The sequence below is a fragment of the Hypanus sabinus genome, chromosome 11 (assembly GCF_030144855.1).
Source record: "Hypanus sabinus isolate sHypSab1 chromosome 11, sHypSab1.hap1, whole genome shotgun sequence".
Classification (NCBI taxonomy): Eukaryota; Metazoa; Chordata; class Chondrichthyes; order Myliobatiformes; family Dasyatidae; genus Hypanus; species Hypanus sabinus.
Window position 1 is genome coordinate 87851684 of NC_082716.1, and position 18052 is coordinate 87869735.

An 18052-nucleotide genomic window follows, 5' to 3' on the forward strand; every position below is an offset into this window, starting at 1 on the left:
TGGTATATTGTTATCTTATTATTAATGTAATCTCAAGTCTATTGCACTTATAACCTATTCACTATTATGTTATGTTTTCTTTATATATGAAATTCAATAAAAAGATTGAAAAAGAAAGAAAGAGACGCAAAAGATTCTTCAAGAAGTATTAAACTTTAATTTGCAAATCAAAGCTGAGACAGTCATTGAGCTAGTTGCTGATTGCCCACCGATCCTTGTACATAGCATGTTTTATAGCAAAATCCTGGTTTAGTTGCATTAGCATATCCAATCGGTCTACAGTTGCGTATCACACGTACATCCGCCACTATTGTTTCTACCCATTGACTTAATCATGTTCTAATCTACATCTCTTAGCTTCCTCTTATTAACACACCATTGTCTTCTACATTCTTAAGATTTCATTCTCCAACTAAATTGGGTACATGCATAACAAATAGCAAATTCAGACTACATAATCTACATCTCTTAGCTTCCTCTTATTAACACACCATTGCTTTCAACATTCAATTGGATACATGCATAGCAAATAGCAACTTTCAAAGCTGACTACATAGTTTTGATTACACAGCAAATAATGCAACTTTTATACTCCAATACAGCACAGCCAGGTTATAGCTGTCCACTGACATCAGTACTCCAGGGAGTTCTGTACCAGATCTGCAGACTGTGCTAACTGTGGGGCAATCGGTGTCAAACGGGACCAGTAATTTGAGCTGAACCGAACTTCTGCTTATTCTCTTGTTTGAAGCTGGTTTCTCTAGGCTCTCCTTGGAGAAACTGAAGGCATTCAGCATTTTTCCATTTGCTTCTCCAGACCGAGTGTGTTTTGGAGAAGGGACACCAATCTGCCAGGTAGGCTTGATGTTCCACTCTTTCAGGGAGGCTTTATAAGTGCTTTCTCCATTTTTCTGGAAATCTCTCAAGTACTGTAAAATTAATTCCTAGTGTGCTGGGGCTGAAATGTGTAACATCTACAAACAGCTGAAGAGCAAGCAGTGATCTTATTGAAACATGTATGATCCTGAGGGTTGGCTATCAGGAGGAACCTAGGTGCCTGGGAGTACTATAGCACAGAAGCAGACACTTGTCCATGCTGATCACAAAATATAGGTCAGGAAACATATATAGTAATGTTTTGGGCTGAGATCCTTCATCAGTCTGGAAAGGAGGGAAGAAGGTGGTGGTGTGGGAGTGTAGAGTACAAGCTGGCAGGTCACCAGTTCATCCCCACTCCGTTCTCTTTTTCCCCATTCTGGCTCCCCTCTTACTCCTTACCCGCCTATCATCTCTCTCTGGTGCTCCTTCTCCTTCCCTTTCTCTCATGGTCCACTCTCCTTTGCTATCAGATTCCGTCTTCTCCAGCCCTTTTCTTTTACCACCTATCAACTCTCAGCTTCTCATTTCATCCACCCACCCATCTACCTTCCCCCTCACCTGGCTTCACCTATCACCTACCAGCTTGTACACCCCCTTTTTATTCTGGCTTCTTCCCCCTTCCTTTACAGACCTGTTGAAGGGTCTCACCCCAAAACATCAACTTCTGGTACCTCTCCATAGCTGCTGCTGAGTTCCTCCGGCATTTTGTGTGTGCTAGAATTTAGAATTTATTTAAATCTTACATCCATCTCACAAAGCGAGGGAGTAAAAATCTTTGCATCATGACTCCATTGCAATGTCCAGACAAGTGAATTTAAGTCTAATGGCTTGTATAAAGAAGCTGTCCCATAGGCTGTTGGCCCTGGCTTTCATGCTGTGGTACCATTTGCCAGATGGAAGTAGCTAGAACATTTTATGGTTGGGGTGACTGGTGTCCCCAGTGATCTTCCTGCACCTGCTGCTATAAATGTCCTCACTGGAGGAAAGTTCATGTCCACCGATGCACTGGGTACCACTCTCTGCAGTGCCCACCGATCAAGGTAGGTGCAGTTCCCGTACCAGGTGGTGATACAGCCAGTCAGGATGCTCTCAATGGTGCCCCTGTAGAAGGTGTGCTGTCTTTACGACAGTTATTTAGTTTATAATATTTTTGCTTAGTAATTCATTCGAAAGTATATTCATTGCATGTAAAATATATCGGCATGCGATGACGTCACATCCGGTTTCGCCGCGTCTTGTGGGAAAGTACCGGTTTGAAATTAGCGCGAGGGTGGGGGCTCACCACGAGGCAGACCCGAGCAGAAGTTGTTTTGCAGGCATGAGAAATCACAGTGAGAGCAACGCTGTAAGTTAATAGATAATCGATATATTGAACTAAGATGTTAATGCCGATCCTGTTAGAAGTAACGACGGTCGATAATGTTTATGCTTTCGTTAGTTAAAGAGTTGCTGATAGTTTGCATGGAAGTGTATTTAAAGTAGTCGATGGAGCAGGTAAACTCTTACAATTGAAATGTGATATTAAGGAAGGAACAAATACTGTATCAATCTTGTATTGTTTTATCAACAGTTTTCACCATATGTTAATGTGAAGAGTGAACAGTAAATGGTTAATCTTACTGCGATCTGGTTCTTATTGACTGTGGTTTATCTCGACGTTTAGTTCGGCGTTCGTTACACGCGAAGGAGAACGTTACAGTGAAAAAGCGGCATTATCAGGTGTTTCAAGTGCTGCAATGTCAGCTCGATCCAGCATCAAGTCGATGGCGCCCAGCGACAAGGGCGGTAAACCGACATCAAGTAAGTCCGCCCAGGCAAGAGCCAAGGCAGAAGCCGCCAAGGTGCGACTGCGTTACGCCAGACAAGAAGCAGTTTTGAAAATGAAACAGGCCACCAGAGAAGCCGAAATCCAGAAAGAAAAGGCTGCCAGAGAAGCCGAAGCGGCCGCCCGAGAAGCCAAAATCCAGAAAGAAAAGGCTGCCAGAGAAGCCGAAAGGGCCGCCAGAGAAGCCGAAATCCAGAAAGAAAAGGCCGCCAGACAAAGGAAAGCAGCCGCCCGAGAAGCCGAAACCCAGTTGGAAATGGCAAAAATATCGACAGAGTTGCAAGTGCTGCAGCTAGAAAGAGAAGAAGAAGCTGCCATGGCGGAAGCAAAGTACATAGAAGAAGCTGAAGGGTCACGTGATCTGACCGCAGTAAGATCTACTTTAGAAAGGACCAGACTGGAACGCACAAGCGACTATGTACAATATCAAATAGACAGGCAGGCTCGTCTCCCCTCTCCATACGTATTCGATAACTTCCCCAGCTACGAGGAACCTCAGAGAGTCACGATTGCATCACATCCATACGAGGAAGAAAATTTACCCTCGCGGCTCCGTGATGAAGTCAAGAATGAAAGAACCGACAACGCTCCTTCACCCCCACAACAGGACGGCGGGGAGGGAGAGGCTCACTCTAGGTCAACAGTTGTTAGCACGAACTGTACAGAAGTTTGCGGTCAAGCTCAGTCAAGTCGTTCTTGTTCCAAGATCTGCCTCACTAAGGTGTACCCTAAAGGAGCCAAAGACAAGGCCATCAAAGCCTATGTGATTCTGGACGATCAGAGCAATCGCTCACTAGTCAGTCCAGAGTTCTTTAAATTGTTCAACATTGAGAGTGAGCAGTTCCCATACTACCTCAAAACTTGCTCAGGCAACATGGAAACCCAAGGAAGGAAGGCAGAAGGCATCCAGATTGAGTCCCTGGATGGTAAAGTCGTCATCTGTCTCCCTCCACTCTTAGAGTGCAATGAAATCATGAATAACCGCACTGAGATCCCGACACCAAGTGCGGTGCTACACCAGCCGCATCTCCACCACATCGCCAAACACATCCCAGAACTGGATCCAAAAGCGGAAATACTCCTGCTATTAGGAAGAGATGTTATCCAGGTACACAAGGTTAGGCAGCAGGTCAATGGACCGCTCGACGCCCCCTTCGCGCAACGTCTGGATCTGGGCTGGATGGTGATAGGAGAGGTGTGTCTCGGTGACGTACACAAACCGACGGTTGACACACTCAAGACCAATGTGCTAGAGAGTGGCCGCCATTCGATTTTTCAACCCGGCACAAGTTCCATGTATATCAAGGAAGCACAACAAGACGTTAACAAGCGTAAAGTAACCGACGAGACGCTAGGTCAGTCAGTTTTCGTTCAAACCGAGCACGGAAACAAACTTGCACAATCAGCTCAAGATACCATTTCTTTAAAAACCAAAGACACCAAGGTCTTCAGAGGTGAAGCAAATAATGGGGTTGCCCCATTGCCTTTCAGAGAACCACGCCAGCGCTCACCAGATAACAAAGAGCAGGCAGTCAAACGGTTCACGTCCTTACGGAAAACCCGGAAAAGGAAACCTGAGATGCAGCAACGCACCCGATTGGCCCACGAGGTACTGTGCACCCTAATGGTAGAGGTCACAGCCATTATAAACGCACAATCACTCCTACCTGTGTCTTCTGACCCAGAAAACCCCTTCATACCTTCGCCATCAATGCTCCTTACACAGAAGGCAGGAACACCTCCTCCACCAGGAGACTTCTCAGACAAGGATTTGTACACAAAGCAATGGAGACAAGTCCAGGCTCTGGCAAATCAGTTCTGGCCTCGCTGGAGACAAAAATATCTACTTTTGTTGCAACAGAGACAAAAGTGGACAGAACCCCGCAGGAATCTTCAAGTTGGAGACTTAGTCCTGCTCAGGGACAAGCAAATCGCCCGCAACAGCTGGCCAATGGCCAGAATCACTGCTACATTCCCTAGCGGGGATGGACATGTCAGGAAGATCGAATTGAAGACTACCGACCAAGGCGATGTGAAAATTTACCAAAGGCCAGTTACAGAAGTTATTCTACTTCTACCCAATGACTGATTAAGAGACTAAGTTTTGTACTCTGCTCATTGTGACCTTACGAAAGTCAAGCGGGGAGTGTGCTGTCTTTACGACAGTTATTTAGTTTATAATATTTTTGCTTAGTAATTCATTCGAAAGTATATTCATTGCATGTAAAATATATCGGCATGCGATGACGTCACATCCGGTTTCGCCGCGTCTTGTGGGAAAGTACCGGTTTGAAATTAGCGCGAGGGTGGGGGCTCACCACGAGGCACACCTGAGCAGAAGTTGTTTTGCAGGCATGAGAAATCACAGTGAGAGCAACGCTGTAAGTTAATAGATAATCGATATATTGAACTAAGATGTTAATGCCGATCCTGTTAGAAGTAACGACAGTCGATAATGTTTATGCTTTCGTTAGTTAAAGAGTTGCTGATAGTTTGCATGGAAGTGTATTTAAAGTAGTCGATGGAGCAGGTAAACTCTCCCTGTATACTGCACCTTAGTGTAATGTAGTTATAGTCACCTTTGCAAGTATTTACAATTGAAATGTGATATTAAGGAAGGAACAAATACTGTATCAATCTTGTATTGTTTTATCAACAGTTTTCACCATATGTTAATGTGAAGAGTGAACAGTAAATGGTTAATCTTACTGCGATCTGGTTCTTATTGACTGTGGTTTATCTCGACGTTTAGTTCGGCGTTCGTTGCACGCGAAGGAGAACGTTACAGAAGGTCTTAGGGATTTGGGGGCCATGCTGAACTTCTTCAGCCTCCTGAGGTGGAAGAGATGTTTTTTTTTGCCACAAAGCCAAGGTGTACAGTCCAGATGAGATCAACAGTGATGTGTATACCGAGGAACTTGAAACTACTCACCTTCTCAACAGCAGACCCATTGATATTGATCAGGCCGAGCCTGTCTCCATTCCTCTTGTAGTCCACAATCAGTTATTTTGGTTTTTGGACATTGAGGGAGAGGTTGTTATCCTGGCACTACTGTGTCCGAGAGTCAACCTCTCCTCTGCAGGTGGTCTCATTACCACTACAAATAAGGCCGATCAAAGTCGTGTCATCTGTGAATTTGGTCAGCAGATTGGAGCTGTGCGTGGCAGTAAAGTCATGGGTGTAAATGGAGTAGAGAACGGGAACACAGGACACAACTCTGGGGGACACCTGTGTTGCGGTGACAGAGGACAGAGGTGAAGAAGCCTATCCTGTCCTATCTCCTGTCCTGAGATTATCTGAGGTTGTGGCCTATAACTAATGAATCGGCTGCAGTGATGACTGGCTTTGTGGCTGTGAACTCACTTTTGGAACTTCAGTTCTGAATTAAAATTGCTTACTTTTATTGTTTACATGGTTTTTTTTCCTCTGCACTTGGTGTTTCACGGTCATTTTTAAAATGGGCTCCATTGGGTTTTTTTGTTTTTTGTCTTTCTGTAAGGAGATGAATCTCAAGGTTGTATATGGTATACATACTTCCATAATAAATGTACTTGGAACTTTGAACTAAAAACACATGCCCACAATGGCCAGCAGAACAACACAGGACACATCAACACAACACCATTCACACACCCACAGTTCTCCAACCACTAGACAGCCTCGAGGCCTTTGGCCTCCAATGTACTTGCAGACAATGGGCCTCTGACTTCCCCAGTTTATAGACACGGGGTTTTGACTACTGGGCTTCCAAATCCAGAGAGCGGAAGCTGTGAACTGTCTGTTATTTGGCTGTGGTCCATGGAGAGGATTCCTAATGATAAAGTTTTAAGGAAATTAGGGAGTAGTGGCGACCCACTTCCTAGTGCACTCGAACCGGCTCACAAATAGCCAGCACGCCGGCATAAAAGCCAGTCCCAAAAGGGCGCCAGGTCTGCTTCACTAACAAAGGGAAAAGCTCGCGCGGGACTGTGAATATGTGCCTCCTACAGCATCCGCGCCCGGGGAGGGCGGGATCAGGGAGGCTTTAAAGCGAAGCCGCGAAGTTCGAATAAAATCTTCTTTAACTGCAGTTTACCGACTCCGTGTCGTTATTTCAGCGCTGCGTGTAGCACACCGCTACAATTGGTGACCCCGACGGTCCAAACGATATTTGGACCGGAGATGAACGACGTCGCACCTGTTCATGCAGTTTCGTTAAAACGGCCAAGCTTTTGGACGCTGCGACCTCACCTGTGGTTCCAGCAAGCAGAAGCCCAATTCCACGTTCAGCAGATAACCTCAGAGGACACACGTTACTACTACGTGGTGAGCTCCCTCAACCAGGACACAGCGGCCCAGGTTGAGGAGTTCGTACAGTCTCCCCCAGCGGACAGCAAGTACACGGAATTCAAAGCCCTGCTCATAAGGGCTTTCGGACTCTCATGGCGTGAGCAGGCTGCCCGTTTACTGCACCTGGATGGCTTGGGAGACAGACCTCCATCAGCTTTAATGAATGAGATGTTGCCTCTGGTCGGCGGACACAAGCCCTGCCTCATGTTTGAGCAGGCATTCCTGGAGCAGATGCCCGAGGACTTACGCCTGCTGCTGTCCGACGCGGATTTCAGCGACCCCCGGAAGGTGGCAGCCCGGGCGGACTTACTGTGGAACGCCAAGAAGGAGAGTGGGGTGTCTGTCGCACAGATCACCAGGCCACGCTCCCAGCAGCAAACCAGACCCGGCTCGGCCACAGAGCCCGCTAACCCCAGAGGCAGGGGTGGGGAGCCCAACGAACAATGGTGCTTCTACCAGCAGCAGTGGGGCGCTGACGGCTACAGCGGTTGGCCATCGGGATAGCCTCCTGTATGTGTGGGACAAGCTGTCGGGACGCCGTTTTTTGGTCGACACCGGTGCCGAGATCAGCGTCTTACCGGGTCCCCCCCGAGGACCGTGATCGGCAGCACAGTAAGGATCTAAGGCACCCATACAGTGCGGCTACAGTTTGGCTCCAGCCGGTTCATGTGGGACTTCACACTGGCCGCCGTAGCCCAACCGCTTCTGGGTGCGGATTTTTTGCGAGCTCACAGCCTACTGGTCGACCTGCCCAGGAAGAGACTGGTCCACGCCGAGACCTTTCAGACGTTCTCCCTGGGTGCAGCCCAGTTGCCAGCCCCTCACCTCGACTCCATCATGCTGTCTGAAAACAACTTCACCAGGGTCCTGGCGGATTTCCCATCGGTTCTGGCACCGCAGTTCACAGCAGCCATGCCCCGACACGGCGTACAGCACCACATCCCGGCCCAGGGACCACCCCTCCACACCCATGCTCGGCGGCTTCCCCCGGACAAGCTCTGACTGGCGAAAGAGGAGTTCAAGAGGATGGAGGAATTGGGGATCATACGGCGGTCCGACAGCCCATGGGCCTCCCCCCTGCACATGGTGCCCAAAGCGACAGGGGGCTGGAGATGGTGCGGCGACTACCGCAGGCTGAACGAGGCTACAACACCAGACCGCTACCCTGTGCCGCACATTCAGGATTTTGCAGCAAACCTGCATGGCGCACGGAACTTTTCCAAGGTAGACCTCGTTCGGGGATACCATCAAATCCCGATGCATCCGGACGATGTCCCCAAAATGGCACTCATCACCCCATTCGGCCTTTTCGAGTTCCTCCGCATGCCGTTCGGACTAAAGAATGCTGCACAGACATTCCAGCGGTTAATGGACGCAGTGGGACGCAACCTGGACTTCGCTTTCATCTATTTGGACGACATCCTCATAGCCAGCAGCAATCGTCAGGAGCATCTGTCCCACCTCCGTCAACTCTACGCCCGATTGAGTGAATATGGCCTGACGATCAACCTGGCCAAATGCCAGTTCGGGCTCGACACCATCGACTTCCTGGGCCACAAGATTACTAAAGACGGGGCAACCCTTCTGCCCGCTAAGGTAGCCGCAGTCCGCCATTTTCCCCAACCCACCACAATCAAAGGCCTTCAGGAATTCGTGGGTATGGTAAATTTCTACCACCGCTTCCTCCCTTCAGCTGCCCGAATCATGCGTCTCCTGTTCGCCCTGATGTCGGGTCCGGGCAAGGACGTTACCTGGGACGAGGAGTCCGCCGCCGCTTTCATTAAAACCAAAGAAGCCTTGGCAAACGCCGCGAAGCTAGTGCACCCCAGAATGGACGTCCCTACCGCCCTCACAGTGGACACATCTAACATGGCAGTCGGTGGGGTATTGGAGCAACTCATTGCGGGTCGCTGGCAACCCCTGGCGTTTTTCAGCAAACACCTGCGACCGCCCGAGCTCAAATACAGTGCTTTCGACTGGGAACTGTTGGCGCTATACCTGACAATCTGGCATTTCAGGTACTTCTTAGAAGGTAGGCCCTTCACCGCGTTCACGGACCATATGCTGCTTACCTTTACGTTCACAAAGGTGTCCGACCCCTGGTCGTCCTGCCAGCAGCGCCATCTGTCCTACATCTCTGAATACACGACGGATGTCCAGCACGTCTCGAGTAAGGATAATGTCGTGGCGGACGCGCTCTCTCGCCCTAACATTCATGCCCTTTCCCAAGGGGTAGACTTTGAGGTGCTGGCAGAGGTGCAGCAGGCAGACGAGGAGATCTTGCGCTCGGGCACTGATCACCACCTGGGTGTCCCACTTTGGTGTACCGGCCCACATTACCTCCGACAGAGGCACCCAGTTCACCTCCAGCCTGTGGTCAGCTATGGCCAGCCTTTTGGGGACACAGCTGCACCACACAACTGCCTACCACCCACAGTCGAACGGCCTGGTGGAGCATTTCCACCGTCACCTAAAGTCAGCTCTCATGGCCCGCCTGCAAGGAGCTAACTGGGTGGACGAGCTTCCCTGGGTCCTGCTCGGCATCCGCACGGCGCCCAAAGACAATCTGCACACCTCGTCGGTCGAGTTGGTGTACGGCGCACCCCTGGTCGTCCATACCAGCCCCAATGGGGCACACGAAGAACCTGCAGCAGTCCTGGGCAGACTACGCGAGAGGCTCGGCAACCTGGCCCCCATACCCACTTCGCAGCACGGACTGACCCCGACCCATGTACCCAAAGACCTGCAGAACTGTAAGTTTGTGTTTGTACGAATTGGTGGGCATCGGCCACCGCTGCAACGGCCCTACCAGGGGCCGTTTACAGTGCTCAGGAACAACGGGTCCACGTTCGTGCTGGACGTTGGGGGGAGAGAGGAGGTTTTCACGGTGGACCGACTCAAACCAGCCCATGTGGACGTGGCGCAACCGGTCGAGTTCCCGGCACTGCGGCGCAGAGGCAGACCTCCCAAACAGGGTCCGGCCAAGACTGTGGACATTGGGGGGTGTATCGCCGGTTCTGGGGGGGGGGGTTATGTGGCGACCCACTTCCTAGTGCACTTGAACCAGCTCACAAATAGCCAGCGTGCTGGCATAAAGGCCAGTCCCAAAAGGGCGCCAGGTCTGCTTCACTAACAAAGGGAAAAGCCTGCGCGGGACTGTGAATACATGCCTCCTACAGCATCCGCGCCCGGGGAGGGCGGGATCAGGGAGGCTTTAAAGCGAAGCCGCGAAGTTCGAATAAAATCTTTAACTGCAGTTTACCGACTCCATGTTGTTATTTCAGCGCTGCGTGTAGCACACCGCTACAGAGTCTCCCGATTCCTATAAATAATGGTTAAGGTTGAGTCTGTGTATTCTGGTTTGAGAATGACTGCAGTTTTGAGCAGCTGTTGTCTCCTGACTCTTCACACCTTTTGATTTCGTGTTTAAATTTCAACTTTGGGTTAAGTACCGACTATGCCTGTAATAGCAGTATGTTTGAATAATGTCTCACAACTGCTTTTGAGTGAAAATAAGGATTATAAATTTACAAAACCCACAAGAAGATGTCTCCTAACTTTTCAAACCGTTTGGTTTCGACAAAAGGTGGAGATAAGGCAGGATATTCTCTATATTCCTTACTTAATTTTGGTGAAGTCTGTTATCTAAATTATTAAGTTTTGCTCTATTTGAATAGCCAGAATGTCTATGGATCTGTTCTTTTGTATTGAGATGTTAAAGGATCAATGTGTCCTGCTGACTCCTTGTCTCACTTGCAGGATGCAGGATCTGTTTTCTGATTACCTCTGCCTGATGTGTTCCCTCTGTTTCAGGTGATTAAGTGCCCTTTGTCTCAGACTACCACTGTTGATGGCATTCGTGACAAAGATGGTATAAAAAAACTCTGTATCTCTGTCCTTAGACAGAGAGACTTCAAGTGTCTGATTCTCTGTGAGTGCAGATGGAATGTTCCCTCTGGTAGCTTGCTACTAATAAAGGCAGACAAGTATCAACTGTGGTATTTGTTTCATTACATTGGGTTGATCACCGTTGACACTAAGACTATGAGGCATCCAAGTAAAGTGACCCAAGATGGAATTTGTATACTTTTCCAAAGCACTTTGAATGTATCTTCTGCCACATTGTTTGGATTTGTAAACTAGTTTCCAGAGATTCAACATTACTCTTTATTAAGATGCAAGTATGTTTTGGGTCAACAAGTGGTTTTATCCACTTAAACCAGATGTGAAAAGTACAAGTATAACCTTTTCAATCCTTTAGGCAAAATAATAACAGTTTCTGCTGAATTTCTTTCTAAAAGTAGCTCATAAAAAGAAGTTTACGAATTGTGACTTTAGTCTAGCCCAGGGGTGGGCAAACTTTTTGACTTGAGGGCCACAAAGGGTTCTAAAATTTGACAGGGGGGCCGGACCAGGAGCAGATGGACAGAGTGTTTTGGTAATACACCTCATGAAAGAAAATAAAATATCATGGGATATGTAGAAAACATGTGCTTTAATTTCAATTGAAAATGAACAAATGCATTACAACAAAATATCTGTCTTTGAAGTCCCAAGGTATATAGCTATTTATTGAAATGACTTTTAAAACACTGAAAATTAAATGAATAAAATACAGCTTTTTTAAATAGTAACAGTTATTATTTTAAAGCACTGAAAATTCTGTTATCCTTCAAGATATTATCAGCATCACTCTCCTCCTGACTGTCTTTATTTCAAAAACGGTAGGAGATGCAGGTCTACTTGTCCTGCTCCTTCTTATTCAATTGTCCCCTGTGCCAAAACTCAACAACGACCCGCAGAATGACAGAACAGTGAGAGCGCTCCAGTATGCGGAGCGCGTCATTTGATCTGGAGCGCATTTTTTATTTTGAGAACATACGTGCACCTGCGCACTACTCATGTCCATCACTTAACAGAAATGACATGTAACATGTCAGGCTTATTGAAAAAAATATTTTCAAATGCATTTTTTACATAACACAACGAAGAAACATTTTTAATTTCAGTGGGAACAGTGTTGTTGGTCTCCCTTTTTAGCCAGCACATCAAAGTCTGGATTTAGTTTTGTTGTGGCGATTCTCAGGATGGATCTGAGATGTTGGTCAGTTAACTTGGATCTGTGGCTGGCTTTGTTGATGTTCATGACGCTGAACGCCTGTTCACACAAATAGGTCGAGCCGAACAAAGAGTAAAGCGCAAATGTGGAGTAATACGCTGCACCTCAACAAAGGTCAATGTGTAGCGGTGTGCTACATGCAGCGCTAAAATTACGACACGAAGTCGGTAACTGCAGTCGAAGAAAAAAACTTTATTCGAAATCCCCAGCCTCACTTTTAAGCCTCCCTCAACCTGCCCCCCTGCGCAGAGGCTCCAAAGCTCTGTGCTCCCAAATCCCCGCAGACTATCTCCCTTAGCCGGAAAGCTGGCTAATTGTGAGCCGGTTCGGATGTGCCAGGAAATGGGTCGCCACAAATGTATATAGAGTGCGTCATCTATTGGGAAAACGCCAGAATTGCGGGGAAAAAACGTTAACAAGGTTTATTAATATAATTTCATCAAGTTCTGTGGGCCGGATTAAAAAGCTTAACGGGCTGCATATGGCCCGCGGGCCGTAGTTTGCCCATGCCTGGTCTAGCCTAACTCCCCAGTTGAAAAGCATTGAAACTTGCACATGAAAACTTTTGATTGTGATTTTAGAGCTATTCATTGACTGGAGTTGGTTAGAAATTCTCACACCACAAGATTCTGGAACAAAGGAATTTAACTTCACTTACCTCATCATTGAAATGCTCACACAACCTATGGACTCACTTTCAAGGACTCTTCATCTCCTGTTTTCTCAGTATTTGTTAGTTTATTATTACTAAGCCTTTCTTTTTGTATTTGCAGTTTGTTGGTCTTTTGCACTCTGGTTGAATGCCCATTGATTCTATTATGGTTATTATTCTATTATGGATTTGGGTATGCCCATAAGAAAATGAATCTCAGGGTTGCATATGGTGACATATATGTAGTTTGATAATACATTTACTTTGAACAAAGTAAAACGATAACAAAATGGAGAATAAAGAGTAACAGCTCCAGAGAAAGCGCAGCGCAGGTAGGACAATAAAGAGCAAAGCCATAGAGAAGTAGCTTGTGAGGTAATGTCCATCTTATCATATAAGATAACCATTGAGTAGTCTCTAATCTGTCCTTGAGCTTGGTGATATGTGCTTTCAGGCTTCTGTATCTTATGCTCGATGCAAGGGATAGAAGAGAGAATGTCCAAGATGGGTGGGAGCTTTGATTGTGCTGGCTGCTTTACTGAGGCAGCACGAGTCCATGGAGGGAGGCTGGTTTTTCTGAACTGCTGAGTTAGGAACACAACTTCTGCAGTTCCTTGTGGTCATGGCAGAACAGTTGCCCTACCAAGCCATGATGCATCTAGAAAGGTTGCTTTCTGTGGTGCATTGATAAAAACTAGGGGTGTCAAATGTGATATGCCAAATTTATTTAGCCTTCTGCAGAAGCAGTGCAGCTGGTGAGGTTTCTTGACCATGGACTTTACATAGTTGGACCAGGGCAGGCTATTGGTGCAGTTCACTCATACGAACTTTCAACTCTCTCAACCTCAGCAACACTGATGTAGACAAGAGTATGAGCAATGAATACCCTGTGTGAAGTCAATGATCAGCCCTTTTGTTTTGTTGACATTGAGGGAAAGGTGTAACGCATAGCACTAGCTCTTTATCTCCTTCCTGTGCTCAGATACATCAATTTTTTGTGATACAGTCCACTACACCGGCATCATCTGCAAACTTGCAGGTGGAATTACTACAGCTTGAAATTGATCTCCCCTTGTTTTTGTCTATCATTAAAGAGGGATTATTTTCATTTATCCTGGCAAATTTTCTAACCATCTGAAACACTTTAATCAGGTTAAGAGAATACAATTGCTTCTATTAATAACCCTCTAAATCCTTTTGGTGAATCTGGCTGGGGTGCAGCACCTCCAAAGTACATTGTTTCTGAAATGCATTGCACACAGTGTGAAGACAAGTCTGTCAGCCCACCAAGTCCATGCCAAGCCTCAAAAAAACATTTACACTATCTTATTCTCCTTGTATTCCCATCAGATTCTACAATTTACCTGCACACTAGGGGCAATTTACAGTAGCCTATTAATCCAGAACTGGGTGGAAACTGGAGCACCCAGAGGGAACAGATATGGTTACAGGGAGAACATGCAGATTCCATAGACTTGATTGAGCCAGGTTTCGAGAGTTGAGAGGCAGCAGCTCTGCCAGCTGTGTGACTGTGCCACACATTGGCAGAGCACTTCAATTTCTATGCTATTAGTTAGCTATATTCTGCCTGTTGAGATAAAGGGTAACTTGGCATTAGCTTTTCTGCTGATATTTGTTCCTGTCTTGCTTTATTTGGGTTTTACAAATTGGACTCACTGCTTTCTTCTTGTCCCTAGTTTCTTGGCATTTAGAAAATGAACTTATCCATTTTCTTAAGTTGGAAGTGCACGGCTTCACACATTGATCTCCAATTGTCAGAATTGTACAATGTTTCAAAGATCTGATTTGCTGTAACTCACCAGGTTGGGGATTTCAGCATAGAACTTGAGTTTTTTTAAAATATTAATTATTTTTCTTTCTTTCCATTTCCCATGTGAACACTAGCAGATGGGCCACTACTTCAGATGAACTTACCACTGTGCACAAAGGGGTGCAGAATTTACATTCACATTTCCCCCTGGAGTAGACCAAAATCTGAATCAGGTTTATTATCATTGACTGATGTGTCTTGAAATTTGTTGTTTAGCATCAGCAGTACAGTGCAAAGACATTTTAAAAAACTATAAATTACAAAATAAAAAAAAACAGTGCAAAAAAAGAATAATAATGTTTATGAATTTGTGGACTTCAGAAATCTGATGGCAGAGAGGAAGAAGCTTTTCCTAAATTAGTGTTGTGTGGATCTTCAGGTTCCTATACCTTCTCTCCATTGGTAGTAACGAGAAGAGGACATGTTCCAAATGGTGAAGGCTCTTAATAATGGATGCTGCCTTCTTAAGGCAAGTCCTCTTGAAGATGTCCTGGATGGTTTGGAGGGTTGTGCCCATAATGGAGCCGGCTGAGTCTCCACCCTTCTGCATTGGAGCTTCCACACCAGATGGTCATGGAGCCGATCAGAACGCTCTCCACCATACATCTATAGAAATTTGCAAGTCTTTGGTGACAATCTCCTCAAACTCCCAATGAAATATGGCTGGTGGTGTGCCTTCTTTGTAATTGGATCAATGTGCTGGGCCCAGAACAGCCCCTCTGAGAACTTGATACCCAGGCCCAGGAACTTGAGGCAGCTCAACCTTTCCACCACTGACCCTTCCAAAATTCAAAGTACATTTATTATCCAAGACTGTATAAATTATGCAGTCTTAAGATTTGTCTGCTGACCAGCAACTACAAAGCAAGAAACCCTAAAGAACCCAATTAAAATAAAGAGCAACACCTGATGCACAGGAAGTGAAAAAAGCACAAATCATGCAAACAATAGAAGCAAGCACCAGCATTCTGAATGAACCATACTGAGTCCTTAGATCTGAATCCCCAGAGTAGGCCCAAGCCTTGGATTCAGTTCATCATATTACCAGGACAAATCGCTGCAAAGCTCGGAGATAGACAGTCTCACAGCCTCAGTGTCATGGAGAGAACAGTGAACATCACAGGAAAGCGAGCAAAATCGGCTTGACCCTCACCTCCAGTCCTGTCACCACACCTTTCCAGTTTATTTGAGCCGGCATTAAATTGTCCAAACAGTACATCATGCCTCACATTAGAATCTGGCCAGTGAAGATTGGTGCACATTGTCTCAAATTCCCCTTCCTGAAGCCCCAAGTTTCTTGGTTTTGCTGATGCTGATACTAAATTGTGGTTGCAACACCCCTCTGCGAGCAGACTGACTCACTCTTGCACTACGCCTGTTTGCCATCTGAGATTTGAGTAGTGTCACCTGTAAATTTATAAATGGTGTTTCAGCTGTCCCTTAGCCTAGTCACGGGTGTAGGGAGAGTAGGTTAAGCATCCACTCTTGTGTTGACAGTCAGTGAGGAGGAGATGTTATTACCAATCCACACTGACTGTGGTCTCCTGAAAAAGAAGTGAGGATCCAGTTGCAGAGGGAGGTACAGAGGCCCAGATTTTGAAGATTGGTAAATATTGATCTGTATATGATTCAATAGCCATGATCAGAAATTTAATATGTGCTAATTTTATGCAGCCTCAAGATCATTAATTTCTCCCCACAGAAACTTGTTTCATTCTTAGATTTTAAAAATACAGCAAATGCTGAGGCAGGGTTTAAGGGTCGCACAACATTGTGGGCCAAAGGGCCTGTACTGTTCTGTTATATTCTATGTTTTCAGATGCAGTCTAACCCAGGCATGGGCAAACTATGGGCCATATACGGCCCGTTAAGCTTTTTAATCTGGCCCACAGAACTTGATGAAATTACATTAATAAACCTTGTTAACGTTTTTCCCCCGCAGTTCTGGCGTTTTCCCAATAGATGACGCACTCTATATACATTTGTGGCGACCCATTTCCTGGCACATCCGAACTGGCTCACAATTAGCCAGCGTTCCGGCAAAGGGAGATAGCCTGCGGGGATTTGCAAGCACAGAGCTTTGGAGCCTCTGCGCAGGGGGGCAGGTTGAGGGAGGCTTAAAAGTGAGGCTGAGGATTTCGAATAAAGTTTTTTTTTCTTCAACTGCAGTTACCGACTCCGTGTCGTAATTTTAGCGCTGCATGTAGCACACCGCTACACATTGACCTTTGTTGAGGTGCAGCGTATTACTCCACATTTGTGCTTTACTCTTTGTTCAGCTCGACCTATTTGTGTGAACAGGCATTCAGCGTCATGAACATCAACAAAGCCAGCCACAGATCCAAGTTAACTGACCAACGCCTCAGATCCATCCTGAGAATCGCCACAACAAAACTAAATCCAGACTTTGATGCGCTGGCTAAAAAGGGAGACCAACAACACTGTTCCCACTGAAATTAAAAATAAGTTTCTTCGATGTGTTATGCAAAAAATGCATTTGAAAATATTTTTTTCAATAAGCCTTACATGTTACATGTCATTTCTGTTAAGTGATGGACATGAGTAGTGCGCAGGTGCACGTACGTTCTCAAAATAAAAAATGCGCTCCAGATCAAATAATGCGCTCCGCATACTGGCTGGTCGTTGTTGAGTTTTGGCACAGGGGACAATTGAATAAGAAGGAGCAGGACAAGTAGACCTGCATCTCCTACCGTTTTTGAAATAAAGACAGGCAGGAGGAGAGTGATGATGATAATATCTTGAAGAATAACAGAATTTTCAGTGCTTTAAAATAATAACTGTTACTATTTTTAAAAAAGCTGTATTTTATTCATTTAATTTTCAGTGTTTTAAAAGTCATTTCAATAAATAGCTAAATACCATGGGACTTCAAAGACAGATATTTTGTTGTAATGCATTTGTTCATTTTCAATTGAAATTAAAGCACATGTTTTCTACATATCCCATGATATTTTATTTTCTCTTATGAGGTGTATTACCAAAACACTCCGTCCATCTGCTCCTGGTCCGGCCCCCCTGTCAAATTTTAGAACCCTTTGTGGCCCACAAGTCAAAAAGTTTGCCCACCCCTGGTCTAACCTATCGAGTATTTCCAGCAGTTTCTCTTTTTACATATTTCATGTACGTGGCACAGTTTCAGATTTCACTATTGTGTTTGATCAGATTTCACAAAAATTCTCAAGAATGTTTCCAAAAATGCATTGGTGTATCTTTTACTGAAATATCCTTCCTACATTATTTTTCTTTCATCAAGAGGCTTGTAATTCTATTTTTGCAGAATAAGGTGAGGCACATTCATTTCTATTTTGTTTGGAAATACAGATTTATTTTTACAAAAGCCTGATGACCTCAGTAATCTAGCATTCAGGTTGAAATTCATTTTGTTGCTTTGGTCC

At 45.7% G+C, this 18052-nt stretch overlaps 1 protein-coding gene across 1 annotated transcript; it reads left to right on the plus strand.

Moving 5' to 3' along the window:
- The first annotated feature begins 88 nt into the window (after nucleotides 1-88).
- On the plus strand, nucleotides 89-6706 carry LOC132402177 (uncharacterized). Its single transcript, XM_059984860.1, has 2 exons — nucleotides 89-855; nucleotides 2543-6706. Exon 2 carries the CDS (start codon nucleotides 2616-2618, stop codon nucleotides 4791-4793), a length of 2178 nt encoding a protein of 725 aa, XP_059840843.1. The 5' UTR covers nucleotides 89-855; nucleotides 2543-2615; the 3' UTR covers nucleotides 4794-6706.
- Nucleotides 6707-18052: the final 11346 nt, after the last annotated feature.

Coding starts and splice junctions, on each gene's coding strand:
- LOC132402177 (XM_059984860.1), top strand. CDS start 2,616: ATGTCAGCTCGATCCAGCATCAAGTCGATGGCGCCCAGCGACAAGGGC.